This window comes from Hyperoodon ampullatus (genome assembly GCF_949752795.1).
Source record: "Hyperoodon ampullatus genome assembly, chromosome: 7".
NCBI lineage: Eukaryota > Metazoa > Chordata > Mammalia > Artiodactyla > Ziphiidae > Hyperoodon > Hyperoodon ampullatus.
The window spans coordinates 54,528,159-54,554,767 of NC_136920.1; the positions used below are offsets into that span (position 1 = coordinate 54,528,159).

Here is a 26,609-nt window from a genome sequence, read left to right on the forward strand (position 1 = left end):
AGTAGAGCTGAATTTAAACCCCCATCTTTCTGATTTCACTTACTGTTCTACTAACTTGTTAGAATTAACATGGACCATATTCAGTTATGTTAAGAAATAAGGAATGAAAGCGTCTTAGTTTTATTCTAAAGCATTACTATTTAACAAATGCCCTGTAAACTGATTTTATAAAACTGTATTTCTTTTAGCTTCTAACTTGTTTTTCCTTTTATTGTCAGGCTTTCCCTTTTAAATATAAAGAGAGGCATCCTCTGGAGTATCTGAGACAATACCCTCACCTTAGGTGTAGGACTAATGTTCTGGGTTCTATACTGAGGGTTCGCAGTGAAGCCACAGCTGCTATCCATTCTTTCTTTAAGGTAAGGAGCTTTGCTTCTAGGTGTTCTTTCTTGTGAAGAAGTTGAATAATTGTAATACTGGAGTATTATCCTGAAAGTTCTTCGGGTTATTTATTCCAAGCACCCTTTATTGTGTGGTACTTTTTTCTTTGGCTGATTTTTAATTTTCTGTTTATCAGTGGTTTTGAGTAATTTGATTAATGTGTGCCTTGGCACAGTTTTCTTTATGTTTCTTGTGTTTGGAGTTCATTGAATTTCTTGGATCTATGCATTTTAATTTTCACCAAGTTTTTCAGTCATTATTTCATCAAATATTTTTTATGTTATCTCTCTCCTTTGGGGACTTCAGTTACCCATATATTAGGCCACTTGATGATATCCCGATAGCTCTCAGATGTTCTTTTCTTTTTAAAAAATCTTTTTTTTCCAGCGTGTTTCTTTTGGATAGTTTCTATTACTATGTCTTCAAGCTTACCGATCTTTTCTTCTGCAGTGCCTAATTTCTTATTCCTATCCAGTGCATTTTTCACCCCATATCTAAGTGAAAGGCTTCATATCTAAGTGTTTGATTTGGGCCTTTTTTTTTTTAGTGTCTTCCATGTCTCTACTTAACTTTTTTGAACATATACAATACAGTTTTAGTTAAAACTGTACAGTTTTCATAGCTGTTTAGTAACTTCTTACGTACTTCTAACGTGTCAGCTATTAGTCAGTTTTAATTGATTGATTAGTTTCTTCATTACGGATTATGTTTTCCTGCTTCTTTGTATATCTGCTAATCTTTGATTAGGTGCCAGACCTTATGAATTTTACCTTGTTGGGTGCTGGATATTTATAAAGCTTCTTATGCTTTGTTTTGGTATGTAGTTAACTTACTGGAAGGGTCTTGCTTTTATGATTTGTTAAGTAAATCTGGAGCAGTGCTCAATCTGGGTCTGATTATTCCCCACTACTGAGGCAAAGCCTTCCTGAGTATTCTACCTAGTGCCTTGTGAATTACAAGATTTTCCAGCCTGGTTTGTGGGAGCAGGCATTGTTTCCAGCCACATACGAGCACCAGGGGCTGTTTCCTCTAATCGTTGTGGATGGTTCTTTGCCTAGCCTTGGATAGTTTCCTCACTTGCATGTGCTGATCATTCCTCCACCTAATACTCCATGGTGACTCCCTGTACACCTCTGGAGTTGTTGGACAGCTCTCTGCTCTCTGGTACTCTGTCCTGTCACTTCTAGCCACTTTGGTCTCCTCAGCTCAGGGAGTCTGCTGGGCTCCACTTTATTTCTCCCTTCTTCCTGCTGTGGCCTGGAATATCTCAAGGTAGTAAGCTGGGCTGCTGGTAGGGTTCACTGTGTGTGTTTCCTATCTCTCAGGGATCACTCTCCTTTGTTGTCTGATATCCAGTGTCTTGAAAACCATCATTTTATGTGGTTTGCTTGTGGATATTTTTGTTTTGTTTTTGGTTTTTTTTTCGTTGTTTCAAATGGGAGGGTAAATCTAGTTCCTATTTGTACATCTTGGTCACAGACATTTTATATACAGTAAGCACTAATTTTAAAAAATTATTGGTGTTGATCAAGTAGATTGATCTAATGCCTAAAGACATTTTGTCTCATTTAGCTTTGCTTTTCAGCCATTTCCCCCAACCCGGGAAAGCCACAGTGGAATGTAGTTGGTAAGTTGATGAGGTGAATGGACCCTCCTTCCATGTGGTGGATGGAAGGGCTCCAAAAGCAAGAGTGACCCAATGGATAAAGTTCAGTATTATTCCATGTAGTTTTGGAACTCTTCCTAATCCACCTCTTCAGATCCAGCTCACTTGCAAAGATTGTCTGACAGTATACCCTTCCCTTGGACGGCATCCAAATTCATGCAGGCCCAGCCCTGCCATAGCACACGAAGGAAGTTCTTGCTCTTTGAAAAGCTCCTTAAGAGGTAATTTTTGGTGTGACAGCTAAAGAACATCATGGCTTTAAAGCATAAGAATAAACAAAGGAAAATAAATCACATTATACAGTGTCATCCCATTATAGTGTGAAAGGGTGTGTTTACATATGCTCTCATAAACTTTCTTATGCATCTTCCATATGGCTTTTCTTTTTTTTAAAAAATAAATTTATTTTATTTATTTATTTTTGGCTGTGTTGGGTCTTTGTTGCTGCCCACGGGCTTTCTCTTGTTGCAGTGAGCAGGGGGCTACTCTTCATTGCAGTGCGTGGGTTTCTCATTGCAGTGACTTCTCCTGTTGCAGAGCACGAGCTCTAGGCGCGCAGGCTTCTGTAGTTGTGGCTCGAGGGCTCTAGAGTGCAGGCTCAGTAGTTGTGACACATGGGCTTAGTTGCACCGCAGCATGTGGGATCTTCCTGGACTTGAACCCGTGTCCCCTGCATTGGCAGGTGGACTCTTAACCACTGTGCCACCAGGGAAGTCCCATCCATGTGGCTTTTCAATAGTGCTTGAACCATACAAACAGAAAATTTGTTCAGATGTAAAAATCTTTTTTCCCTATATGGCTTTAACAGCTGATAAAGTCAGTGGATCTGCTTTAATTCTGAAAGTTTTATGGATTTCTGGCCAGTAGGTGGTGGTATTGGCAATCCATTAACAAGTGGGCTTTACCTAATTTATACATTTCTTATTACTTGAAGTTTTCACAGGTATGTAAATAATTTTAAAATAATAATAAAAAACACCAGAAAACTCTGAAATCAAAGAATAAGCAAAGTAAAGTAAAATATAAAAACATTTTAGGTGGTTGAAAATAATGAATTTTAGCACTGTTGGTGATGGTTATAAAGATAGGTACTTTTGAGTCTTATAAATTCACTTTTTAATTGTAAAGCTCTGGAAAATATAATCCTGATACCTCCTTCTAAGATGTCACCCACTTGTGTATGTGACAGGATTGAATTGTTTAAAGAAATAATGGGAGTACTATAGGACATATTAAATATTAGTTATATATATTATCCTATATTTGGTACTGTTTCTATTTTGTTACTTTAGGCTCCCTAAAAGATGTTAAGAACTAAAATGTAAAATTTTCAAAAATTTCAGACCTTGAAATATAGGGGAAAAGAAACTTGAGCACAAACCTTTTAGTTAGGATACTTTAAGGATCTAGAGTTTTTTGGTTTGAGTATCAAAAATGTTTAGTGTATAACTTGCTTTGCTTATAAAATTGACACATTTGCTGAGTACTAAAACATGACTATCTAGAATCCTCAAAAAATGAGTTATTTACAAGAGCTGAGTTTCTCAAATAATAGGATTATCTTTTTAGGCACCAATTTTTTTTCTAATTTCCAGTGGAAGTTATCCTAAAATGTATTAATACTTCCCTGGCTTCCTGAAGTGAGCCAACAGAAAAGAGTTTGCCCTTTCTTGGTGAGTTGAGGTTCTTCCTCTGAGTATCAGATTGTTCTCTTCTCAGTATGGCAGTGCCTTTAAAGCCTGTCATGGTGAGGAGTGTTCTTTGACCCTGTGTTGAATGACCCTAGACTGCTGGGTCTTTGAGTTCCTGTGACTGCTTTTTATGGGGTATTTTTTTGGTTTTTGTTTTGTTTTTTGATCTCCTCTTGCTGTCACTTTTTGTCACCAGTGGAGTGTCTGTGGCTAGCAATTGCTGTCATGTTTCTTTTTTGTTGAGTCTGATTAAATAATATTTATTTTGTGTGTGTTAAAGAAAAATATAGTCCCTGACTCTTTGAGTGATGTGTATGGGCCTTAGTACATGAATTTTGTAATTTTCAGATACTCATTCATTGCCTTATAAATATCTGGTTATAGCAATGTGTATCTATCAAAATACTTAGATATTTAGAGGTGATGGGTGGGATCTAAATAATTGGGCCTAAATTTTTGACCCCTTCTCTGGCCTTCATCTCTCTCATTAGGAACCCCTTTGCTGTGGGATAGGATAAGTACCTGACACTGGAACCCCACTGGAGGCAGCCACTGAGAGTACTCCTGCTATTTATTTTCCTACTTCTCTATCCACTTTCTCTTTCGTGGACTTTGTTCTCGTCTTTGTTGTTCCTTTGTACCCTCTCCTGTATAACTTTTGGGGGTAATGATTTAGACTTTGATATGATAAGCCTTGCTAGCACTGTTAAGGCTTAAAAAGCCGATAATGCCTTTTGAAAGGTTTAGCATTATTTGAGAATTGAGAATAATTCCCACTATATGAGTGATTAAAAAAAAATCCCATATAGTTATTTTCATAAGATTTACAGCATTGTTCCTTGTGGCAGTTGACCAGTTCTAACTTAGGCAATTATATTTAGCCGTTAAATTTTCTCCTCCCTCTCGCCACCCTTGTTTCCTTTGGATTTTTCACTTCCTTTCTTTGTTTACTGCACTCATGCTCATAGTTGCCTTATGTGGAATAAATGATTCATGTCCATAATTCTTGGCTTCTAGGAGATAAAAATTTTATGCAGTAATGTTATTGATTCTGTTTCATTTGTTCTCTATAATGTGCTCTGTGCAGCACCTCGCCACACGTTGTTCCCAGATTAAGTACATATTTGAACACTTCCTGAGACTTCTAATTTATAGCTTGAAAACTTAATCAGTCTACATCATAAGGCAAGTTGTTGGCTGGATACTTTGTATCATAGCCAGAATACTTGAATTCAACCTTTTTAGGAAGGAAGGGGCAAATTTGGGAGGCCCCTGGTAATGCACTGACATATTTTACATTCCACCAGTAGGTACTGGCAGAATTTAGCAGAGATTAGATGGGTATATATGAACTTATTGTATTGATGTCAAGAACAAAATGTTTACATTTAACACATACTCTTATGCCTTTGCAGCATAAATTCACTTTAGCTGCCTCCACCCCCACCCTGCAGCATTTATGCTGTCTGTAACCTTTCGCCTACATCCATAGTCAAAGTGAAAGAAGCATAACCTTGAAGTTGCTGGGTTATTTCAGTTTTACTAGCAACAGCTTTTGTGGTTCACTAATGGAAATAGTCTCCGACTTTAGAGCAGAAGGATTGCAGTTGGGTGCCTTAGTAATGGATGGGCTTGCTGCTCACAATCTTCCTTGAGGCAAAGCAAGTGCACTGCCTGTGCCATGTGCGGTGCACTGTGCCATCAGTTTAATGGCAGACTTCCTAAAAATCATTCCTGCCTTTTTGCTGTTTATTTCTTCGGTCCCTGATTGTCAACCTTAATTTATCTCCTTTTTGGTGGTTTGTTACAATTGAGGGTCTCATTCCAAAATAAAAACTTAATATTGATCACTTTTATTCCCTTAGCAGTGTGGGCAGTATCATTATGTATTAGCCCTGAGTGAGTGTGCATGTGTGTGCATGTGTGTTAAATCACTATCAGTATGTTGGAAAAGTGGGAAGAAGAAATGGCACCAGAGAGAGATCCTGAGCACCTAGGTTCCAGTCCCGGCTCTGACACTGACTAGTTGCATGATTTTGGCCTCTCATTAAATCTCTCTGGGCCTCAATTTCCTTGTCTTTCCAGTGAGGAGATTGGACTAGATATTGTCTAAGTCAGTTCTGATTTAAAATTCTTTGTGCATAGTAAACTCTCCATTTGATATTTTAATAGTTTTATTTTGGGGATTAAGGAGGGATTTGATATGACATTCTCTTAGTGCTATTTTAATCATATAATGAAGTGTATGTTCTTGGAAGTGTTTCACATACAAATATACTGAGAAAAGTGGTTTCTCTTTTTCTTCCAGGACAGTGGCTTTGTGCATATTCATACTCCAGTAATCACATCCAATGACTGTGAGGGGGCTGGAGAACTTTTTCAAGTTGAAGTAAGCTGTGCTTCCCATCTTGGGGGATATATTGCTCTCTGATATTTTTCATTTGAGGGTTTGCTTTAAATTTAATGAGTTATGTGGATAGAACATGAAATTTTGTTGATAATAATCCTTTAAAAACGTGCATAGAAAATTCACACTTCTCTAATTTTCTGTCCAACCAGCTGTATTACCTACGTTGTGACTGAAAGGAGTGGATTTTTAATTTAGTACTCTATTTGCCTTTTTTATAACTGTGAATTGGTGAACTAGAGAAATTTGAAGAAATTAATAAAAATTCTAAGATATCTTTTCTGCAAATTCAACCCCCAAGTAATATTTTTGGGTATAACTCTTATTTTAAGAGATGGAACTAAAATAGAAAAGTATACATGTGAATATTTTCTTTTTCGGAGTCTTTAGAAAATATATTTTTCATAAGAAATTATTTAGTCTGTATACCTCATGAAGGCTTTTATTTTAATTCTTTGTTCAGCAATTATTTTTTGAGCTCCTACTATGCGCCACATATTGTCAGCCTGCTCTTGTTGCAGGAAATTTAAAAGTTACCAGTTTTTCTTACATGTAGGCAATTGAAAGCCTTTCATTTACCAATTAGACAGCCTGTTTAAAATCATTGACCAGTAGTATAATAATGTTCAAAGAGAAATGTATGTTGATGAGTGGTGCTTTTTGTATTTCTTTCATTTATTTACTGATTTCTATATCTCTGAGAAATCAAGATTCTTTATATATTTGGGTGATTCCATCAAATGACAAGACCTGTACAAAACTACTCTCTTTGGTTCAGTATATTCTGACTCTTGATAATGATGCTTTCTCTTCATATTATTGAACAGCATATTCACTGGGAGAAGTTACCCTGATGTGTCAAAGTCATTATTCAAAATAATAATCAAATGCTGTCTTTCTTCATATGTGGTTTGAAGAAATCTAGATGATAGCCTTCTGCAAAAAGCAGAATAAAAATGCTTGGTTGAACATTTAAAGTAGGAGTGTTAGCATCTGTATGTGAGTTCAAAGAAGGCAGCAGATGATAAAATAACAATATGTAAATTGTAGAAAACATTCTCTTCTAGCCATTTATGTTGTTAATTTTCTCTTTGCACCTTAATAGTCATCTGAATATTGAAGAGGAATTACCCACCTTAAATACATTTCATGATCCCTTAATCTAAACCACCAAATATTAAAAAGTAAATGATAGGGAAGGAAATGTATAATCTAAAGGAGTTTTTACAAATATGAAGGGAATTATTAAAGAGACCCAAGTTAAACAAGTAAAAAAAATCTGTAACAAACTTAAATAATTATAAATTTGGAGCTAACTACTTTACCACCACAGAAATCCCCTAAGCAAGTCTGAATGATTACAATATGTGCATTTTGGACTCTAAACAATACAAGGTAAATTACCAAATAAGAATAAATACAGAGAAAAGAGGAAGATGTATTTCTTTTTTTTTTTTAAATCGGGGCTTTTAAATTTTTATTTATTTATTTTTGGCTGCGTTGGGTCTAAGTTACTGCGCACGGGCTTTCTCTAGTTGCAGGCGAGTGGGGGCTACTCATTGCAGTGGCTTCTCTTGCTGTGGAGCATGGGCTCTAGGCGCGCGGGCTTCAGTAGCTGTGGCACGTGGGCTGAGTAGTTGTGACTTGCAGGCTCAGTAGTTATGGCACATGGGCTTAGCTGCTCTGCGGCATGTGGGATCTTCCCGGACCAGGGCTCAAACCTGTGTCCCCTGCATTGGCAGGTGGATTCTTAACCATTGTGCCACGAGGGAGGTCCGAAAATGTATTTCTGAAGCTAAACAAATGAGAAGTGTTCTATGTTCATAGTACTCCAGAGCCAGGTTGAGGAATTTTATGTAGTGGAATTAGGCTTTGTCTATTCAGAGTGTCAGAAAGGTGCTCTTGAATTCATTGATACTAGGCTCCTGCATTCAGGGTCTAGCACAGGTTTCAGCAGTCTGTGGCTTTTGTTTTATGAGCCTGCTGTCTTTGTTGCTTTCAGCAGTTCAGCTCCTAAGATTTGTCTTCTGCTTGCCAACACACTCTCCTCTGAAAGCAGTGCTCCTTCTTATTCCCACCTCACACATCTCTACACTTCCAAGGTTCATTGTGTGGATTTCTTCCTGACTGCATGTAGAGGCATAGGGGTTTGAGTCTTGGCACCCCACTGTTAAGGAGGAAGTGAAGTGTCACATCTAAGTCCTTGCTTCTCTTAATAGTGCTCTTTTTTGCTCTGATAACAATGAAGCCCAGTAACTACTTAAAGATAAGGATGCCTGGTACATACTCAGGTTTGAGGACAGCAGTAAGATGCCACCTTGAAATGCACAGTAAGAACATAATACACTGTTGAGAAGTAAATGCATGTCCCATCATTTTAGTTTTCTTTTTCCTCATTCCCATTTCCTGCTTTAAGATTTCAGATATTTGCTAAGGTTTGGGGACTCCTGAATACACATGTAGGAAGTTGCATTCAAAAGCATTAATTTGTTATTCAACAGACCTTTGGTACCATCTGTGTTCAAGATGCTGTGCTAACTGTTAAGGGGATATAAAGATGTAGTCAAGGTTCTGGTTGGTGAAGCTGGTGAGTTGGCAGGGCATAAGAGAGGAAGGAGCATGCTTTTCATTCACTGTTGATGTTACTTATCCTACAATATTCTTTGGTTGTACATCTTTTCCTCTTTGTCTTAGAGCCCTAGCTGAGTTCCCACAATTATGTTTGATCTTTACGATTCTGGAGTAACTAGTTTGTCTCTGAGAAGATAAAAGAGTAATTTAAAGGCAAGAATTAGGGATTGTGGCAAAATCTAGACATTGATAGGAAATAAGGTGAAACTGCTTTATGTATATATTTGAGGTTACAGTGTTACAAGTTTTAAGTGGTATGAAATCTAGAGGGTAATTAGGTCTGTGAGGATTGACTTGGTCAGAAACATCTTCAAAACAAGTATGTGACTTAACTGTACCCTAGGGAGGGTACTTCAGGTAGGGGAAGAAATTGAGCAGAGTCAAGTAATTAAAATGAGTGTGGGGTTTTCACTGGACGCCGGATGGACAGATTAGAAGGTTTATGTTGGTGAATCATAAAAAGTAAAGTTGGGGTGTATAGGAATGAGAAAATGGAGCAGGTTTTTTAAAAACAACTTTATTGAGATACATTTTACATACCATAAAAATCAGTCACTTAAAGTATACTGTTCCGTGGTTTTTAGTATATTTACAGAGTTGTGCAAGCATCACCACAATCTAATTTGAGAGCATTATATCACCCCAAAGTGAAACCCAGTACCCATTACCAGTCCCTTCCTGTTTCCACCCCGAGTTCTAGGTAACCATTAAATTGCTCTCTATAGATTTGCCTCTTCTGGAATATTTCATATAAATGCAGTCATACAAAATATGGCCTTTTCTGTCAGCCTTCTTTCATTTAGCACAACGTTTTTGAGGTTCATACAAGTTGTAATATGTATCAGTACTTCATTCCTTTTATATCCAGCTAGTATTCCATTGTATAGATATCCAACATTTTATTTAGCAGTTGATGGATGTTTGGATTATTTCTACCTTTTGGCTATTATGATTAATGCTACTATCAACATTTGTGAAATCATTTGGATGAGTATATGATATCATTTCTCTTGAGTGGAATTGCTGGGTCACGTGGTAGCTTTATGTTTAATATTTTGAGAAACCACCAAACCAATTTCCAAAGTGGCTGCGTCACTTTACATTCCCAACAGCAGTGTATGAAGGTTCCAGTTTCTCCCCATTATCGCCAACACTTATTGTTGCTCTGCATTTTTTTTAACATCTTTATTGGAGTATAATTGCTTTCCAATGGTGTATTAGTTTCTGCTTTATAACAAAGTGAATTAGCTATACCTATACATATGTTCCCATATCCCCTCCCTCTTGCGTTTCCCTCTCATCCTCCCTATCCCACCCCTCTAGGTGGTCACAAAGCACTGAGCTGATCTCCCTTTGCTATGTGGCTGCTTCCCCAAGCTATCTATTTTACATTTGGTAGTATATATAAGTCCATGCCACTCTCTCACTTCGTCCCAGCTTACCCTTCCCCCTCCCCGTGTCCTCAAGTCCATTATCTACCTCTGCATCTTTATTCCTGTCCTGCCCCTAGGCTCTTCAGAACCCCTTTGTTTTTTTTTAGATTCCATATATATGTGTTAACGTACGGTATTTGTTTTTCTCTTTCTGACTTAACTTCACTCTGTATGACATTCTCTAGATCCATCCACCTCACTACAAATAACTCAATTTCGTTTCTTTTTATGGCTGAGAAATATTCCATTTGTATATATGTGCCACATCTTCTTTATCCATTCATCTGTTGATGGACACTTAGGTGGCTTCCATGTTCTGGCTATTGTAAATAGAGCTGTAGTGAACATTGTGGTACATGACTCTTTTTGAATTATGGTTTTCTCAGGGTATATGCCCAGTAGTGAGATTGCTGGGTCGTATGGTATTTCTATTTTCAGTTTTTTAAGGAACCTCCATACTGTTCTCCATAGTGGCTGTATCAATTTACATTCCCACCAACAGTGCAAGAGGGTTCCCTTTTCTCCACATCCTCTCCAGCATTTATTGTTTGTAGATTTTTTTGATGATGGCCATTCTGACCAGTGTGAGGTAATACCTCGGTGTAGTTTTGATTTGCATTACTCTGCTGATTAGTGATGTTGAGCATTCTTTCATCTGTTTGTTGGAAATCTGTATATCTTCTTTGGAGAAATGTCTATTTAGGTCTTCTGCCCATTTTTGGATTGGGTTGTCTGTTTTTTTGATATTGAGCTGCTTGTAAATTTTGGAGATTAATCCTTTGTCAGTTGCTTCATCTGCAAATAATTTCTCCCATTCTGAGGGTTGTCTTTTCACCTTGTTTATGGTTTCCTTTGCTGTGCAAAAGCTTTTAAGTTTCATTAGGTCCCATTTGTTTATTTTTGTTTTTATTTCCATTTCTCTAGGACGTGGGTCAAAAAGGATCTTCCTGTGATTTATGTCATAGAGTGTTCTGCCTATGTTTTTCTCTAAGAGTTTGATAGTGTCTGGCCTTACATTAAGGTCTTTAATCCATTTTGAGCTTATTTTTGTGTATGGTGTTAGGGAGTGTTCTAATTTCATTCTTTTACATGTAGCTGTCCAGTTTTCCCAGCATCACTTATTGAAGAGGCTGTCTTTTCTCCACCGTATATTCTTGCCTCCTTTATCAAAAATAAGGTGCCCATATGTGTGTGGGTTTATCTCTGGGCTTTCTATCCTGTTCCATTGGTCGGTATTTCTGTTTTTCTGCCAGTACCATATTGTCTTGATTACTGTAGCTTTGTAGTATAGTCTGAAGTTTGGTGGCCTGATTCCTCCAGCTTCGTTTTTCTTTCTCAAGATTGCTTTGGCTATTCGGGGTCTTTTCTGTTTCTATACAAATTGTGAATTTTTTTATTCTAATTCTGTGAAAAATGCCATTGGTACTTTGATAGGGATTGCATTGAATCTGTAGATTGCTTTGGGTACTACAGTCATTTTCACAATGTTGATTCTTCTAATCCAAGAACATGGTATATCTTTCCATCTGTTTGTATCAAATTATTTTCTTTCATCAGTGCCTTATAGTTTTCTGCATACAGGTCTTTTGTCTCCTTAGGTAGGTTTATTCCTAGGTATTTTATTCTTTTTGTTGCAGTGGTAAATGGGAGTGTTTCCTTAATTTCTCTTTCAGATTTTTCTGTCATTAGTGTATAGGAATAGAAGAGATTTCTGTGCATTAATTTTGTATCCTGCTACTTTACCAAATTCATTGATTAGCTCTAGGAGTTTTTCGGTAGAGTCTTTAGTATTCTCTGTGTATAGTATCATGTCATCTGCAAACAGTGACAGCTTTACTTCTTCTTTTCCGATTTGGATTCCTTTTATTTCTTTTTCTTCTCTGATTGCTGTGGCTAAAACTTCCAAAACTAGGTTGAATAATAGTGGTGAGAGTGGGCAACCTTGTCTTGTTCCTGATCTTAGTGGAAGGGGTTTCAGTTTTTCACCACTGAGAACAATGTTGGCTGTGGGTTTGTCATATATGGCCTTTATTATGTTGAGGTAGGTTCCCTCTATGCCCACTTTTGGAGGGTTTTTATGATAAATGGGTATTGAATTTTGTTGAAAGCTTTTTCTGCATCTATTGAGATGATCATATGGTTTTTATCCTTCAGTTTGTTAATATGGTGTATCACATTGATTGATTTGCATATATTGAAGAATCCTTTCATTCCTGTGATAAACCCCACTTGATCATAGTGTATGATCTTTTTAATGTGCTGTTGGATTCTGTTTGCTAGTATTTTGTTGAGGATTTTTGTATCCATGTTCATCAGTGATATTGGCCTGTAGTTTTCTTTCTTTGTGACATCTTTGTCTGGTTTTAGTATCAGGGTGATGGTGGTCTCGTAGAATGAGTTTGGGTGTGTACCTCCCTCTGCTATATTTTGGAAGAGTTTGAGAAGGATAGGTGTTAGATCTTCTCTAAATGTTTGATAGAATTCACCTGTGAAGCCATCTGGTCCTGGGCTTTTGTTTGTTGGAAGATTTTTAGTCACAGTCTCAATTTCAGTGCTTGTGATTGGTCTGTTTATATTTTCTATTCTTCCTGGTTCAGTCTTGGAGGGTTGTGCTTTTATAAAAATTTGTCCATTTCTTCCAGGTTGCCCATTTCATTGGCATAGAGTTGCTTGTAGTAATCTCTCATGATCCTTTGTATTTCTGCAGTGTCAGTTGTTACTTCTCCTTTTTCATTTCTAATTCTATTGATTTGAGTCTTCTCCCTTTTTTTCTTGATGAGTCTGGCTAATGGTTTATCAATTTTGTTTATCTTCTCAAAGAACCAGCATTTAGTTTTATTGATGTTTGCTATTGTTTCTTTCATTTCTTTTTCATTTATTTCTGATCTGATCTTTATGATTTCTTTCTTTCTGCTAACTTTGGCGTTTTTTTGTTCTTCTTTCTCTAATTGCTTTAGGTGTAAGGTTAGGTTGTTTATTTGAGATGTTTTTTGTTTCTTGAGGTAGGATTGTAGTGCTGTAAACTCTCTTAGAACTTCTTTTGCTGCATCCCATATGTTTTGGGTCGTCATGTTTTCATTGTCAATTGTTTCTAAGTATTTTTTGATTTCCTCTTTGATTTCTTCAATGATCTCTTGGTTTTTAAGTAGTGTATTTTTAGTCCTCCATGTGTTTGTATTTTTTACAGGTTTTTTCCTGTAATTTATATCTAGTCTCATAGCATTGTGGTCGGAAAAGATACTTGATACAATTTCAAATTTCTTAAATTTACCAGGGCTTGATTTGTGACCCAAGATATGATCTACCCTGGGGAATGTTCCATGAGCATTTGAGAAGAAAGCGTATTCTGTTCTTTTTGGATGGAATGTCCTATAAATATCAGTTAAGTCCATCTCGTTTAATGTATCATTTAAAGCTTGTGTTTCCATATTTATTTTCATTTTGGATGATCTGTCCATTGGTGAAAGTGGGGTGTTAAAGTCCCCTTCTATGATTGTGTTACTGTTGATTTCCCCTTTTATGGCTGTTAACATTTTCCTTATGTACTGAGGTGCTCCTAAGTTGGGTGCATAAATATTTACAATTGTTATATCTTCTTGGATTGATCCTTGATCATTATGTAGTGTCCTTCTTTGTCTCTTGTAAAGTCTATTTTGTGTGATATGAGTATTGCTACTCCAGCTTTCTTTTGATTTACATTTTATGGAATATCTCTTTCCATCCCCTCACTTTCAGTCTGTATGTGTCCCTAGGTCTGTAGTGGGTCTCTTGGTGACATCATATATATGGGTCTTGTTTTTGTATCCATTCAGCCAGTCTGTGTGTTTTGGTTGGAGCATTTAAACCATTTACATTTAAGGTAATTATCGATATGTATGTTCCTATTACCATCTTCTTAATTGTTTTGGGTTTGTTATTGTAGGTCTTTTCCTTCTCTTGTGTTTACTGCCTAGAGAAGTTCCTTTAGCATTTGTTGTAAAACTGATTTGGTGGTGCTGAATTCTCTTAGCTTTTGCTTGTCTGTAAAGGTTTTAATTTCTCCATCAAATCTGAATGAGATCCTTCCTGGTTAGAGTAATCTTGGTTGTAGGTTTTTCCGTTTCATCACTTTCAATATGTCCTGCTACTCTCTTCTGGCTTGCAGAGTTTCTGCTGAAAGGTCAGCTGTTAACCTTATGAGGATTCCCTTGTATATTATTTGTTGTTTTTCCCTTGCTGCTTTTAATATTTTTTCTTTGTATTTAATTTTTGATAGTTTGATTAATATGTGTCTTGGCGTATTTCTCCTTGGATTTATTCTGTATGGGACTCTCTGGACTTCCTGGACTTGATTAACTATTTCCTTTCCCATGTTAGGGAAGTTTTCAACTATAATCTCTTCAAATATTTTCTCAGTCCCTTTCTTTTTCTCTTCTTCTTCTGGGACCCCTAGAATTCGAATGTTGGTGTGTTTAATGTTATCCCAGAGGTCTCTGAGACTGTCCTCAATTCTTTTCATTCTTTTTTCTTTATTCTGTTCTGCAGTAGTTATTTCCACTGTTTTATCTTCCAGGTCATTTATCCGTTCTTCTGCCTCAGTTATTCTTCTATTGATTCCTTCTAGAGACTTTTTAATTTCATTTATTGTGTTGTTCATCATTGTTTGTTTGCTGTTTAGTTCTTCTATGTCATTGTTAAACATATCTTGTATTTTCTCCAGTCTATTTCCAAGATTTTGGACCATCTTTACTGTCATTACCCTGAATTCTTTTTCTGATAGACTGCCTATTTCCTCTCCATTTGTTTGGTCTGGTGTGTTTTTACCTTGTTCCTTCATCTGCTGTGTGTTTCCGTGTCTTCTCATTTTGCTTAACTTACTGTGTTTGGGGTCTCCTTTTCGCAGGCTGCAGGTTCGTAGTTCCCGTTGTTTTTGGTGTCTTACCCCAGTGGCTAAGGTTGATTCAGTGGGTTGTGTAGGTTTCCTGGTGGAGGGGACCAGTGCCTGTGTTCTGGTGGATAAAGCTGGATCTTGTCTTTCTGGTGGGCAGGACTGTGTCCGGTGGTGTGTTTTGGGGTGTCTGTGACCTTATTATGATTTTAGGCAGCCTCTCTGCTAATGGGTGGGGTTTGTTCCTGTCTTGCTAGTTGTTTGGCATAAGGTGTCCAGCACTGTATCTTGCTGGTCGTCGTTGAGTGGAGCTGGGTCTTAGCATTGAGATGGAGGTCTCTGGGAGAGCTTTCGCTGTTTGATATTATGTGGAGCTGGGAGGTCTCTGGTGGACCAATGTGCTGAACTCGGCTCTCCCACCTCAGAGGCACAGGCCTGAGACCCGGTTGGAGCACCATGACCATGTCAGCCACACGGCTTAGAAGAAAAGGGAGAAAAAAAGAAAGAAAGAAAGAAAGAAAAAGATAAAATAAAGTTGTTAAAATAAAAAATAATTGTTAAAAATTAAAAAAAATTTTAAAGTAATAAAAAAAAAGAGAAAGAAAGAAGAGAGAAGTGAAACCAAAAACAAATCCACCACTGATGACAAGCACTAAAAACTATACTGAAAAAAAAAAAAACGGACAGACAGAACCCTAGGACAAGTGGTGAAAGTGAAGATATACAGACAAAATCACCCAAAGAAACATACACATACACACTCACAAAAAGAGAAAAAAGTATATATATCGTTGCTCCCAAGTCCACCGCCTCAATTTTGGGATGATTCGTTGTCTCTTTGGGTATTCTACAGATGCAGGGTACATCAAGTTGATTGTGGAGATTTTTTATTTTTTTTATTTTTTTTTATTAGTTTCTGCTTTATAACAAAGTGAATCAGTCATACATATATATCTGTTCCCACATCCCTTCCCTCATGCATCTCCCTCCCTCCCACCCTCCCCATCCCACCCCTCCAGGCGGTCACAAAGCACCGAGCTGATCTTCCTGTGTTCTGCGGCTGCTTCCCACTATCTATCTACCTTACGTTTCGTAGTGTATATATGTCCATGCCTCTCTTTCGCTTTGTCACAGCTTACCCTTCCCCCTCCCCATATCCTCAAGTCCATTCTCAAGTAGGTCTGTGTCTTTATTCCCGTTTTACCTCTAGGTTCTTCATGACATTTTTTTTTTTTTTTAAATTCCATATATATGTGTTAGCATACGGTATTTGTCTTTCTCTTTCTGACTTACTTCACTCTGTATGACAGACTCTAGGTCTATCCACCTCATTACAAATAGCTCGATTGTGGAGATTTAATCCTCTCGCTGCTCCTGAGGCTGCTGGGAGAGATTTCCCTTTCTGTTCTTTGTCTGCACAGCTCCTGGGGTTCAGCTTTGGATTTGGACCCGCCTCTGCGTGTAGGTCGCCTGAGGGCATCTGTTTTTCACTCAGACTGAATGGGGTTAAAGGAGCAGCTGATTCGGGGGCCCTGGCTCACTCAGGCCGGGGGGAGGGAGGGGTACGGATGTGGGGCGAGCCTGAGGCAGCAGCGGCCAGCATGATATTGCAACAGCCTGAGGCGTGCTGTGCGTTCTCCCAGGGAAGTTGTCCCTGGATCACGGGACCCTGGCAGTGGTGGGCTGCACAGGCTCCTGGGAGGGGAGGTGTGGATAGTGACCTGTGCTTGCACACAGGCTTCTTGGTGGCTCCAGCAGCAGCAGCCTTAGTCTCTCATGCCCGTCTCTGGGGTCCACGCTGACAGCCACGGCTCGCGCCGGTCTCTGGAGCTTGTTTAGGAGGTGCTCTGAATCCCCTCTCCTCGCACACCAGGAAACCATGGTCTCTTGCCTCTTAGGCAGGTCCAGACCTTTTCCTGGAGTCCCTCCCGGCTAGCTGTGATGTACTAACCCCCTTCAGGCTGTGTTCACGCAGCCAGTCCTCTCCCTGGGATCTGACCTCCGAAGCCCGAGCCTCAGCTCCCAGCCCCGCCCGCCCCGGCGGGTGAGCAGACAAGCCTCTCTGGCTGGTGAGGGCTGGTCAGCACCGATCCTCTGTGCGGGAATCTCTCCGCTTTGTCCTCCGCACCCGTGTTGCTGCGCTCTGCTCCGTGGCTCCAAAGTGTTCCCCCCGCCACCCCGTCTCTGCCAGTGAAGGGGCTTCCTAGTGTGTGGAAGCTTTTCCTCCATCACAGCTCCCTTCCAGAGGTGCAGGGCCCGTCCCTATTTTTTTGTCCATGTTTTTCTTTTTTCTTTTGCCCTACCCAGGTACGTGGGGGCGTTTCTTGCCTTTTGGGAGGTCTGAGGTCTTCTCCCAGCGTTCAGTAGGTGTTCTGTAGGAGTTGTTCCACATGTAGATGTATTTCTGATGTATTTGTGGGGAGGAAGGTGATCTCCACGTCTTACTCCTCTGCCATCTTGAAGGTCTCCCCTTGCTCTTCTTTTTTTGGTTATAGCAATACCAGAGAGTGTGAAGTGGTATTTCATTGTCGATTTTCTCTTTGCCTTTTGCTTTTGATAGTTTACAATTTATTTGTAAATATGTAATTCATATTTAAGCTTTTAATTACAATTCTGTGTCAAAATGTGGTAGATAAATGATCACATATTGTGAAATTAAATTAGGCTGAGAAAATCTTGGAGTAATATTTCATATAACAAGAACAGTATTCAGGTCTAGAGTTTATACATTTAAATACTTCTTAAAGTGAAGAATGAACTGAAAGCCTATTAAATGGAACCCATGAAGATGTGTAATTTTATATCCGAATCTTATACTGTGGGCATTCTCATACTGGATCTCATACTGTGTACTGAAGTTTGGCATTAGATAGGTTTGCTTTTTTTATTATTGTGGATATTTACATAATATAAAATGTATCAGTGTAACCATTTTTAATGAACTGTTCAGTACCATTATAGTCAGTGTTGTACAACCATCACTACTATATTTATTTCCAGAATTTTTCAGCACCCTAAAAGAAGCTCAATAGCAAAAACTCCTCATTCCCTTTACCTCCAGCTCCTAGTAATCTCTCATCTACTTTTTGTCTTTGTGGATTTCTGGCTTTTTCATATAAATGGAATCATACAGTGTGTAGCCTTTTGTGTCTGACTTCTGTTAACATGTATGAGAATTTCATTTCTTTTTATTACTAAATAATGTTCCATTGTATGGATATACCACATTTTGTTTAGCCATTCATTCATTGACGGACATTGTGTTGTTTCCACGTTTGGCTTTTGTGAATAATAACACTATGGACATTCGTGTACAAGTTTTTGTTTGAACACCTGTTTTCAGTTGTTTTGAGTATATAATTAGGAGCAGGACTGCTGGGTCATATGTTTATGTTCTAATTTAACTTACTGAGGAACTGCCAAAATTATTTTCCACAGTGGCTGTACCATATTATATTCGCACCAGTGGTATGAGGGTTCCACTTTTACCACATTCTCACCAGTGCTTGTTATTTTCAGTTTCTTTGATTATAGGCATCCTGATGAACGTTAAGCAGTATCTTGTGGTTTTGGTTTGCCATTCCCTAATGTCTCAGAGTGTTGAATATCTTTTTTGTGTGCCCGTTGACCATTTGTATATCTTCTTTGGAGAAATGTCTATTTCAGTCCTTTGCTCATTTTTTAATTGGCTTATTTGTCTTTTTGTTGTTGAGTTATAGGAATTCCTTATTCTAGATACAGATCTGTCTTTTTCCCTCTCCACCAGCAGTGTGAAGCCTTTGATGTTGCCCTTCAGGGGATACAGCCTTGGGTGTGCCCACTATCATCCAGAGATGGCATTGATTCTGGCAGGGCTCTTCTGGCTATTTCTTGCCCAGACCATACCCAGCCCTTAAACTCCACTAATTGCGGCTTCTTGCTCTGTTGTTTTCAACCATGTTTGGGGGCATAAATTGCTTCACAGACTAATTCAGTCAAGTTCAGGCTTCTTTAAAGATGTACTTCCCAAGGTCAGTGTTTAAAATTTATTCTGACCACAAAAGATCTCTTCTGTCTCTTTCCATTTCTCTCCAGCAAACCAGCAGATCTGCAGTTTAGCCTTTATCTCCAAAGAATATCAATCTCTTCCCAATGGTCTTTCACTACAACCACTGTTTTTAAGAGCACCCTTAGGTTTGAACTTACCCACAAGTGAAGTCACTTCCTCTGGGAAGAGACTTGGAAGTCTGGTTTATGGCTGCTTCTAGCCCCAGTGAAAATCTCTGAATCAAGGCTGTGGTTCTGGGGGCAGGAACAGTGGACACTTCTCTTTAAGTGACATTTCAGTTTAGGAGCTGAGTGTGCAATTGAGTAGGTGGCTGTAGCCCCACGTCTCCTTGGCTTGCTGCTCCCAGCATGGAAGCCTCACCCCGTGAGCTGGGGCAAGATAATCTAGGTCTAGTACTCTTAGCAGGGCCTCACCCAGGGTAGAGCCTCTGTCCCAGGAGCAGGGACTGGGGAGAAGGGAGCCCCCACCTCTCAACCACACTCACCCACAGCTTAGCTTCAGCAACAGATAGCAAGGTGAGAAATGCTGGCGTGCTGTGCTGGTCATCATGTCAGGATAGTCCTCTGACTGGGAGCTGGGCTTCAGGAGAGCCCTGTGTCCTCGGCTCTATCAGTCTGGAGTGGAGATTCTGTCATGCTAAGCTGTGATGGGGAAGGGTGGGAGCAAGATTGTCATTCAGACACCACAAGAGTTCTTTGTCCTTACCAAGTTTTAATAGATTTTCTTGAATAGGTGTTTCTTCATTTATGACCTTAGGACCATTTTCAGAGGTGGCTGGGGTGGGGGTAGGGTTTGTTTCTTTTGTTTTTTATTTTATAACTTTCACCAGTTTCACTGAGGAGTGGGTCTGCAGAACTCCCCACACTTGTCATACCAGAAGTGTCATGCCAAAAGAAAAAAGAAGCCAGTCACTTTTGGACTACTTTTTACTGCAACAATTCTCAACTTCCTACTCGTAAAATGTGAATAACACTACACTTAGAGCTTGTAAGAGTAAATGAAATGACATATGAAAACTTAAAATTGCTAATCAAAAATAAGGAAAACTTAATACGCAGGAGCAGGCTGATGTAAGCACCAAAGGTTTCTCTTTTCCAAATTGTTCTGCATTCTAGAAATGATAATAAGAAGTTACTGGGCCTCAGGAATTTTGGTGCTTATCAATTTTTATGGCTAAGTTATTTATGGAGCACATCGTTTTGGTTCTGCTTGATGTTTTCACTTTTCAATACTCTTCCCTGTTTCTTTTAAACTTTTTAGATGGGATGAGGGCTAACCCACGTCAAACCTCTTCTCAAAGCAACTCTTTTTCAGCTAACGTTAAATCTTTTCATTCTTTCAACTCCTGTTTAGTTGTTATCTCCTATTTTAACATTCAGTTGTTCTTTAATGGTTTTTTGACATCAATTTTGTTTCCTCATCTAGTTTGCAAGCTCCTTATGGGGAAGAACTGTATCCTCCGCACTACCTGACAGTGTGATGGAACATTTGGATACTTGTTGATTATATTTTCTGTGGGCTTTTGGCTTTGCACAACTTTCAACCTTAAGACTAGTCATTTTCATAACCAACAAGGACCTTCCGTATAGCACAGTGAACTGTATTCATTATTTTGTAATAACCTATAAGGGAAAAGAATCTGAAAAAATAGGTACATATGTATGTATAACTGAATCACGTTGCTATACACCTGAAACTAACACAACATTGTAAATCAACCATACTTCAATTTAAAAAAAAGTGACTAGTCATTTTCTTTTATGTTGAGGATGTCTATTTCTATTAAGGAGGTACAGATTTTGCATGTCAAAAATGCCTAGGACATATCTGGAAGGAAGATAGAGACTCACAGTAATATTCACCCCAGGGCATGGGGCCTTCTGTTCTATATTCTTTGAATTTTTTATCATATGCATATATTACTTAAAAAACAAAAAAGATAATATATGTAAAAGGTACCCAGTTCAAAAGTTACAAAAGAGCATAAAGTAAATAAAAGTTTCCCTTCTACCCCAGACTCCCAGCTACCCAGTTCCCCTTCCCATAGGTAGTCACTGTTACTTATTTCTCTCTGGAGAGTTTGTACTAACTTTTATTTTTGTCAGCAGTATGCATGGGTGCTGTTTCTTATGAATCAGCTGTCAGAGTGTGTTACCAAATATTTAAAAATTTTCCAATTTTAATTAGATGTATTACTTTTTCAATTAAAAATAATAATAATTTTAAAAGGGAAAGAAAGAAAATGCTACACTAGGTTAGGATAAGCAAATCTGAGATCATTCAAAGGCACTGAGAAGAGAACTGACCCAAAACGCTGGTATGCTCCCAGCCATAATGTGTTTTTGCCGCTTCCACTGTGAAGTGAGGATCTTGTAAATTAACACCATGGTTAAAAAAAAAAAAACTTTTGTCAGACTGTGAACTGATACAGCCTGCTCCTATTCAAAAGACTAAGATATTTCTTCCATCGTGTGGTATCCACCAGGTGGAGTGCATTCTTAAAATGATCTAATCCCGTCAGCCATACAGCTGGACTAAAATTTACTGTTTGATTCATCCTGTAAATATTTAAGCCTCCTTTTTGTGAAAAGTACTGTGCTGGTCCTATTTGACTTAACAAAGTTATTTCTGTTCCACCTCTCAGCAACATGAATTTGCAAGATATATATATATATATATATATATATTTTTTTTTTTGTTTGTTTGTTTGCGGTACGCGGGCCTCCCACTGCTGCGGCCTCTCCCGCTGCGGAACACAAGCTCCAGGCGCACAGGCCCAGCGGCCACGGCCCACGGGCCCAGCCGCTCCGCAGCATGTGGGATCCTCCCGGACCGGGGCACGAACCTGCATCCCCCGCATCGGCAGGCAGACCCCCAACCACTGCACCACCAGGAAAGTCCTGCAAGATATTTTTAAGTGGGAAAAACAAAATTCTACAATAATAAGTGCCACCAAAGTAATGTGAATTTGAAAGCTAGCCATATTAAGAACAAATTGTAGATATTACAGGATACATATTAAGTCAGTTCATTAAAATATTTTTTAAAATACTGTGAAATCTGAATACAGTTATGCTTGAGTTCATAATTTTAGTTTTAATTTGATTCAGATGCCGACATTTTAACCTGAGTGTGGATCAAAATAATAACATCTAACATTTTAAAGTACGTTAAATCAACTAATAGCTGTATAGTAGTTTACTATATAGTCATGTATGTTATTTTGTTGTTTTTTTTATAATGGTAAACTATTAGGCAAGTTTTCTAAAAGGAATAATCCTCTTTTTTAGCTTTAACTAATCCAAGCAGAAAGAGAAAAAGCATTTATTGAATACCAAATATATTTCAGGCACCATGTCAAGTTCCTTTATATATATTATATAATCTTTTCAGCAACCCTTTGAAGTAGGAATTAGTTTGCCTTTAGAAGGGTAGAAACGACGTGTCTCTTGTACATCATTGTATAATATCGGACACGTGATAGTCGCTCCATAAATATTGGTTGAATGACTTATTTATTTATTTATTTTTTTACATGAGGAAACTAGGCTCAGAATTTATCAAAAGCCACACAATAAGAGACAGAGTTGTAGTTTAAACAAGATCTGTTTGGCTGTCAAGTAAATGCTGTTTGTCACACCATAATGACTCCCGAAGTTGGCTTTTGAGAAAAGATACCAAAACCTTGACTAAAGTTCTGAGATTAAAGAAGACTCTTTTTATTAGGTACAGACAACTGTTAAGAATGAGCACCACACTGAAGTAATGTGTCCTTGTCATTTCTTTTTGACCATTCTTGCAAGACAATCTTTTGGGGAAGGAGAATAACAACATATATTGATAGGCTACTGTTGGCAAGAACGATGGGTACTGCCTTTTTTTTGTATAAATAACGTATTAATAATACTTAACTCACTTTTATTAAATATTGTTATAGATATATAATAATGTACACTATGTAGACAGTATAAGGCATACTTCTGTACCACAAACTACTAAACTTAAGAAATAGGACTTTATTAGTACCTTTGATCCTCTACTTTGTGCCCTCCCAGTTCCATCTCCCACCCTATTCCCACTGTGCTGATTTTGTGTTTTATTATTCCCATGCTTTAAAAAAATAGTTTTGCCACGTGGATGTACCCCTAGGCAAAATACTGTTTCGTTTTGCATGGTTCTCAACTTATACAAGTGGAATCATACTATTTTTCTGTGATGAGCTTTTTTATCTCAATATTATATTTCAATTAAATAAGAATCTCTAGGAAATAGGACTCAAGCATTAGTATTTTTTAAGGCTCTCTGGGTGATTCCAGTATGACTTCAAGGGTGCATACAGAATAGTGGAAGTGCATATTCATAGCTTCAACTTCACTAGAGAAATCCAAATTTTTACAAGGGAAAAATGAATTTAAACTCCCACCAGCAGGGTGTGCTGTTCCACGTCTTTGCCAATATCCAATATTTTCAGTCTTAAAATTTTGCCAATCTCATGGATATAAAATGGGATCTTGATGTGATTTTAATTTGTTTTTCTCTGATAACTATTGAGATTGAGAGTTTTATCTTATGGTTATTGGTGACTCATTTTCTCTTCTATAATATTTTCTATTGTGTTATCTTTTTTTTTTTTTGCAGGTTTTATTTATTTATTTATTGAAGTATAGTTGATTTACAATGTTGTGTTAGTTTCCGGTGTACAACAAAGTGATTCAGTTATACATGTGTATATTCTTTTTCAGATTCTTTTCCCTTATACGTTATTACAAAATATTGAGTATAGTTCCTTGTGCTATACAGTAGGTCCTTGTTGGTTATCTATTTTATATGTAGCATATCAGTGTTTTTATATTCTGGGTATCAGTCTTTCGTTGAGTATATTGTTGCAAATGTTTTCTCCCAGTTTGTGGCTTGCCTTTTCTCTTTTTTTAATATGGTCTTTTGATAAATAGAGTTCTTAATTTTAATTTAGTCAAATTTAATCTTTTCCTTTACGTATTGTACTTTTCTATCTTGTTTAAGAAATCCTTTCTATGTTATCTCCTAAAAGCTTTATAGTTTGTGCATTACACATGTATGTCTTCAATCTTCCTGGAATTGAATTTTAGATATGATGTGAGAGTCCAGTTTTTTTTCCCCAAAATGGATAACTAATTATTTCAGTACTATTTATTGAATAGTTCATTTCTCTTCCTGTGATTGCAGTTGCCAGCTCTTTCATAAATCAAGTTTCCATATATGTGTGTGTCTATTTCTGTGTACTCTATTCTATTCCATTAGCTTTTCAGAATATCCCTGTGCCAGTACTCACTCTCAATTGCTGTAGCTCTTTGATAAGTCTTAATAGGTAGTAAAGCAAATCCTCCCACCTTATTTTAGGAATTTCTTGGCTCTTCTTGATCCTTTTCTCTTCCATATAAACTTACAGATCATCTTGACAAGCTCCAAAAAACCCTGTTTGCTCTTTAATTGGAACAACATTGATTCAACGGATCAGTTTGGAAAAACTGGTATCTTTATGGTATTAAATGTTCCTATCACTGGACATGGTATATTACTCCTTATGTTTAGGAATTCTTTAATATTTTTCAATGGAATTTAATAATTTTCTTTATGAAGATCACAAATATCTTTCTTACATTTATTCCTAGGTGCTTTATATTTTTGTGGTATTATAAATGTTCTGTGTATCTTTGGAAAGAGTTTCAGTTATCGGGTATAGTGTTCAACATATGTGTATTAGAACAAGATTATTAATTGTATGTGCATACTTGCAGTATACTTACTGATATTTAGTCTTCTTTACCCACCATTTACTGGTGTGTTAAAATCCTCTGGTATATTTTTTCATTTTTTTCTCATACTTTTGCTTTATGTATTTTTCAGGCTATGTTATTGGCTGTACACAAATTTGGAATCACTTCTTGGTGAAATCAGTCTTTAGGTATATAGTGGTCCTCTTTCATCTATTGTTTGATGATTAATTTAACCATACTAACTTGTTTTGTTTTAATAAATTTTTATTTTATTTTTGGCTGTGTTGGGTCTTCGTTGCTGCACGCGGGCTTTCTCTAGTTGGGGCGAGCGGGGGCCACTCTTCATTGTGGTGCGCGGGCTTCTCATTGCAGTGGCCTCTCCCGTTGCAGAGCACAGGTTCCAGGCACGCGGGCCTCAGCAGTTGCAGCACGTGGGCTCAGCAGCTGTGGCTTGCAGGCTCTAGAGCGTGGTCTCAGCAGCTGTGGCTTGCAGGCTCTAGAGCGCAGGCTCAGCAGGTGTGGCGCACAGGCCCAGTTGCTCTGTGGCATGTGGGATCCTCCCGGACCAGGGCTCGAACCCGTGTCCTCTGCATTGGCAGTTGGATTCTTAACCACTGCACCACCAGGGAAGCCCTGCCAACTTGGTTTTGATCAGTATTAGTTGGGTATGTTTTTTTCTTTATGTCATCCATCCTTTTATTGTCAACCTTTCTTTGTCTTATGTGATTCTTGGAAACAGCATATAGCTCAGATTTTTAAAAAAATTTAATCACTTAGTTTTTGCCCTTTTTACCATTTAATTTAGTCCACTAATGTTTATTGGGATTGCTTGTGCATTTGGATTTTAAAAACTATCTTATTTTGTGCCTTTTGTACATTTTTTTTCCTTTAAGAAAGTCCCTTTTTTGGCTTATAAACTAAAATTTTTTTTCTCACTATTAGTTTAGAAGAGACTGGTAGGGGTAGAGGAGAATGGAGAGTTTAAGGCAGTGCTTCTCAATCTTGACTGCATGTTGAATTCACCTAGGAACATTTAAAAGTATGAATGCCTAGGTTCTGCTCCCAGAAATTCACATTAATTGGTATGGGATGCAGTCTGGTGTGGGGAATTTTTAGAGCTTACCAGGTGCCTCTAATATATAGTCAAAATTGAAAGCTATTGCCCCCGGAGAAACTCTTAAATATATATCATCAGATGTAGACATAGGCTAAAAAGCTAAATGATCATTACCAATACCCTTTTCTCCCCATACTCATAGTTGCTTTACCTCTACCAACTAGGGGAATTCACTAGCTAGTTCAGTTTTTTTCTGGTATATACTTGTGTGCACAGATTTGTATTGTGTCATAAGTTGAGAATTTTTTTTTTTTTTTTTTGGTACGCGGGCCTCTCACTGCTGTGGCCTCTCCCGTTGCGGAGCACGGGTTCCGGACGCGCAGGCTCAGAGGCCATGGCTCACGGGCCCAGCCGCTCCGCGGCATGTGGGATCTTCCCGGACCGGGGCACGAACCCGTGTTCCCTGCATCGGCAGGCGGACGGACTCTCAACCACTGCGCCACCGAGGAAGCCCCAACATTGAGAATTTTGAATTAAAAATTTCTTTTTAAGTTCAGATGAGCTGGTCTTCAAGAAATCTTCCTTCATCCAGAAGATAAAGCTGACACATGAAATTGTAGACAGAATAAATATTTAACTGGTTTTTTTAAGGGCAATTATACAGAATAATTT

At 38.0% G+C, this 26,609-nt stretch overlaps 1 protein-coding gene across 11 annotated transcripts in view; it reads left to right on the forward strand.

Moving 5' to 3' along the window:
- The window catches only part of NARS2 (asparaginyl-tRNA synthetase 2, mitochondrial), a gene marked incomplete at its 5' end in the record, with an annotated part of 136,676 nt that overhangs the window by 5,806 nt on the left and 104,261 nt on the right, over positions 1–26,609 (forward strand). For 8 of the 11 annotated variants that reach the window (XM_079708828.1, XM_079708831.1, XM_079708835.1 and 5 more), the window contains 2 exons: positions 219–359; positions 6,047–6,127. In XM_079708828.1, the coding sequence (XP_079564954.1) occupies positions 219–359; positions 6,047–6,127 (222 nt within the window). Of the gene's footprint in view, positions 1–218; positions 360–6,046; positions 6,128–26,609 lie in introns of those variants that run through there. The other 3 variants (XM_079708832.1, XM_079708834.1, XM_079708830.1) reach the window with 2 other exon arrangements.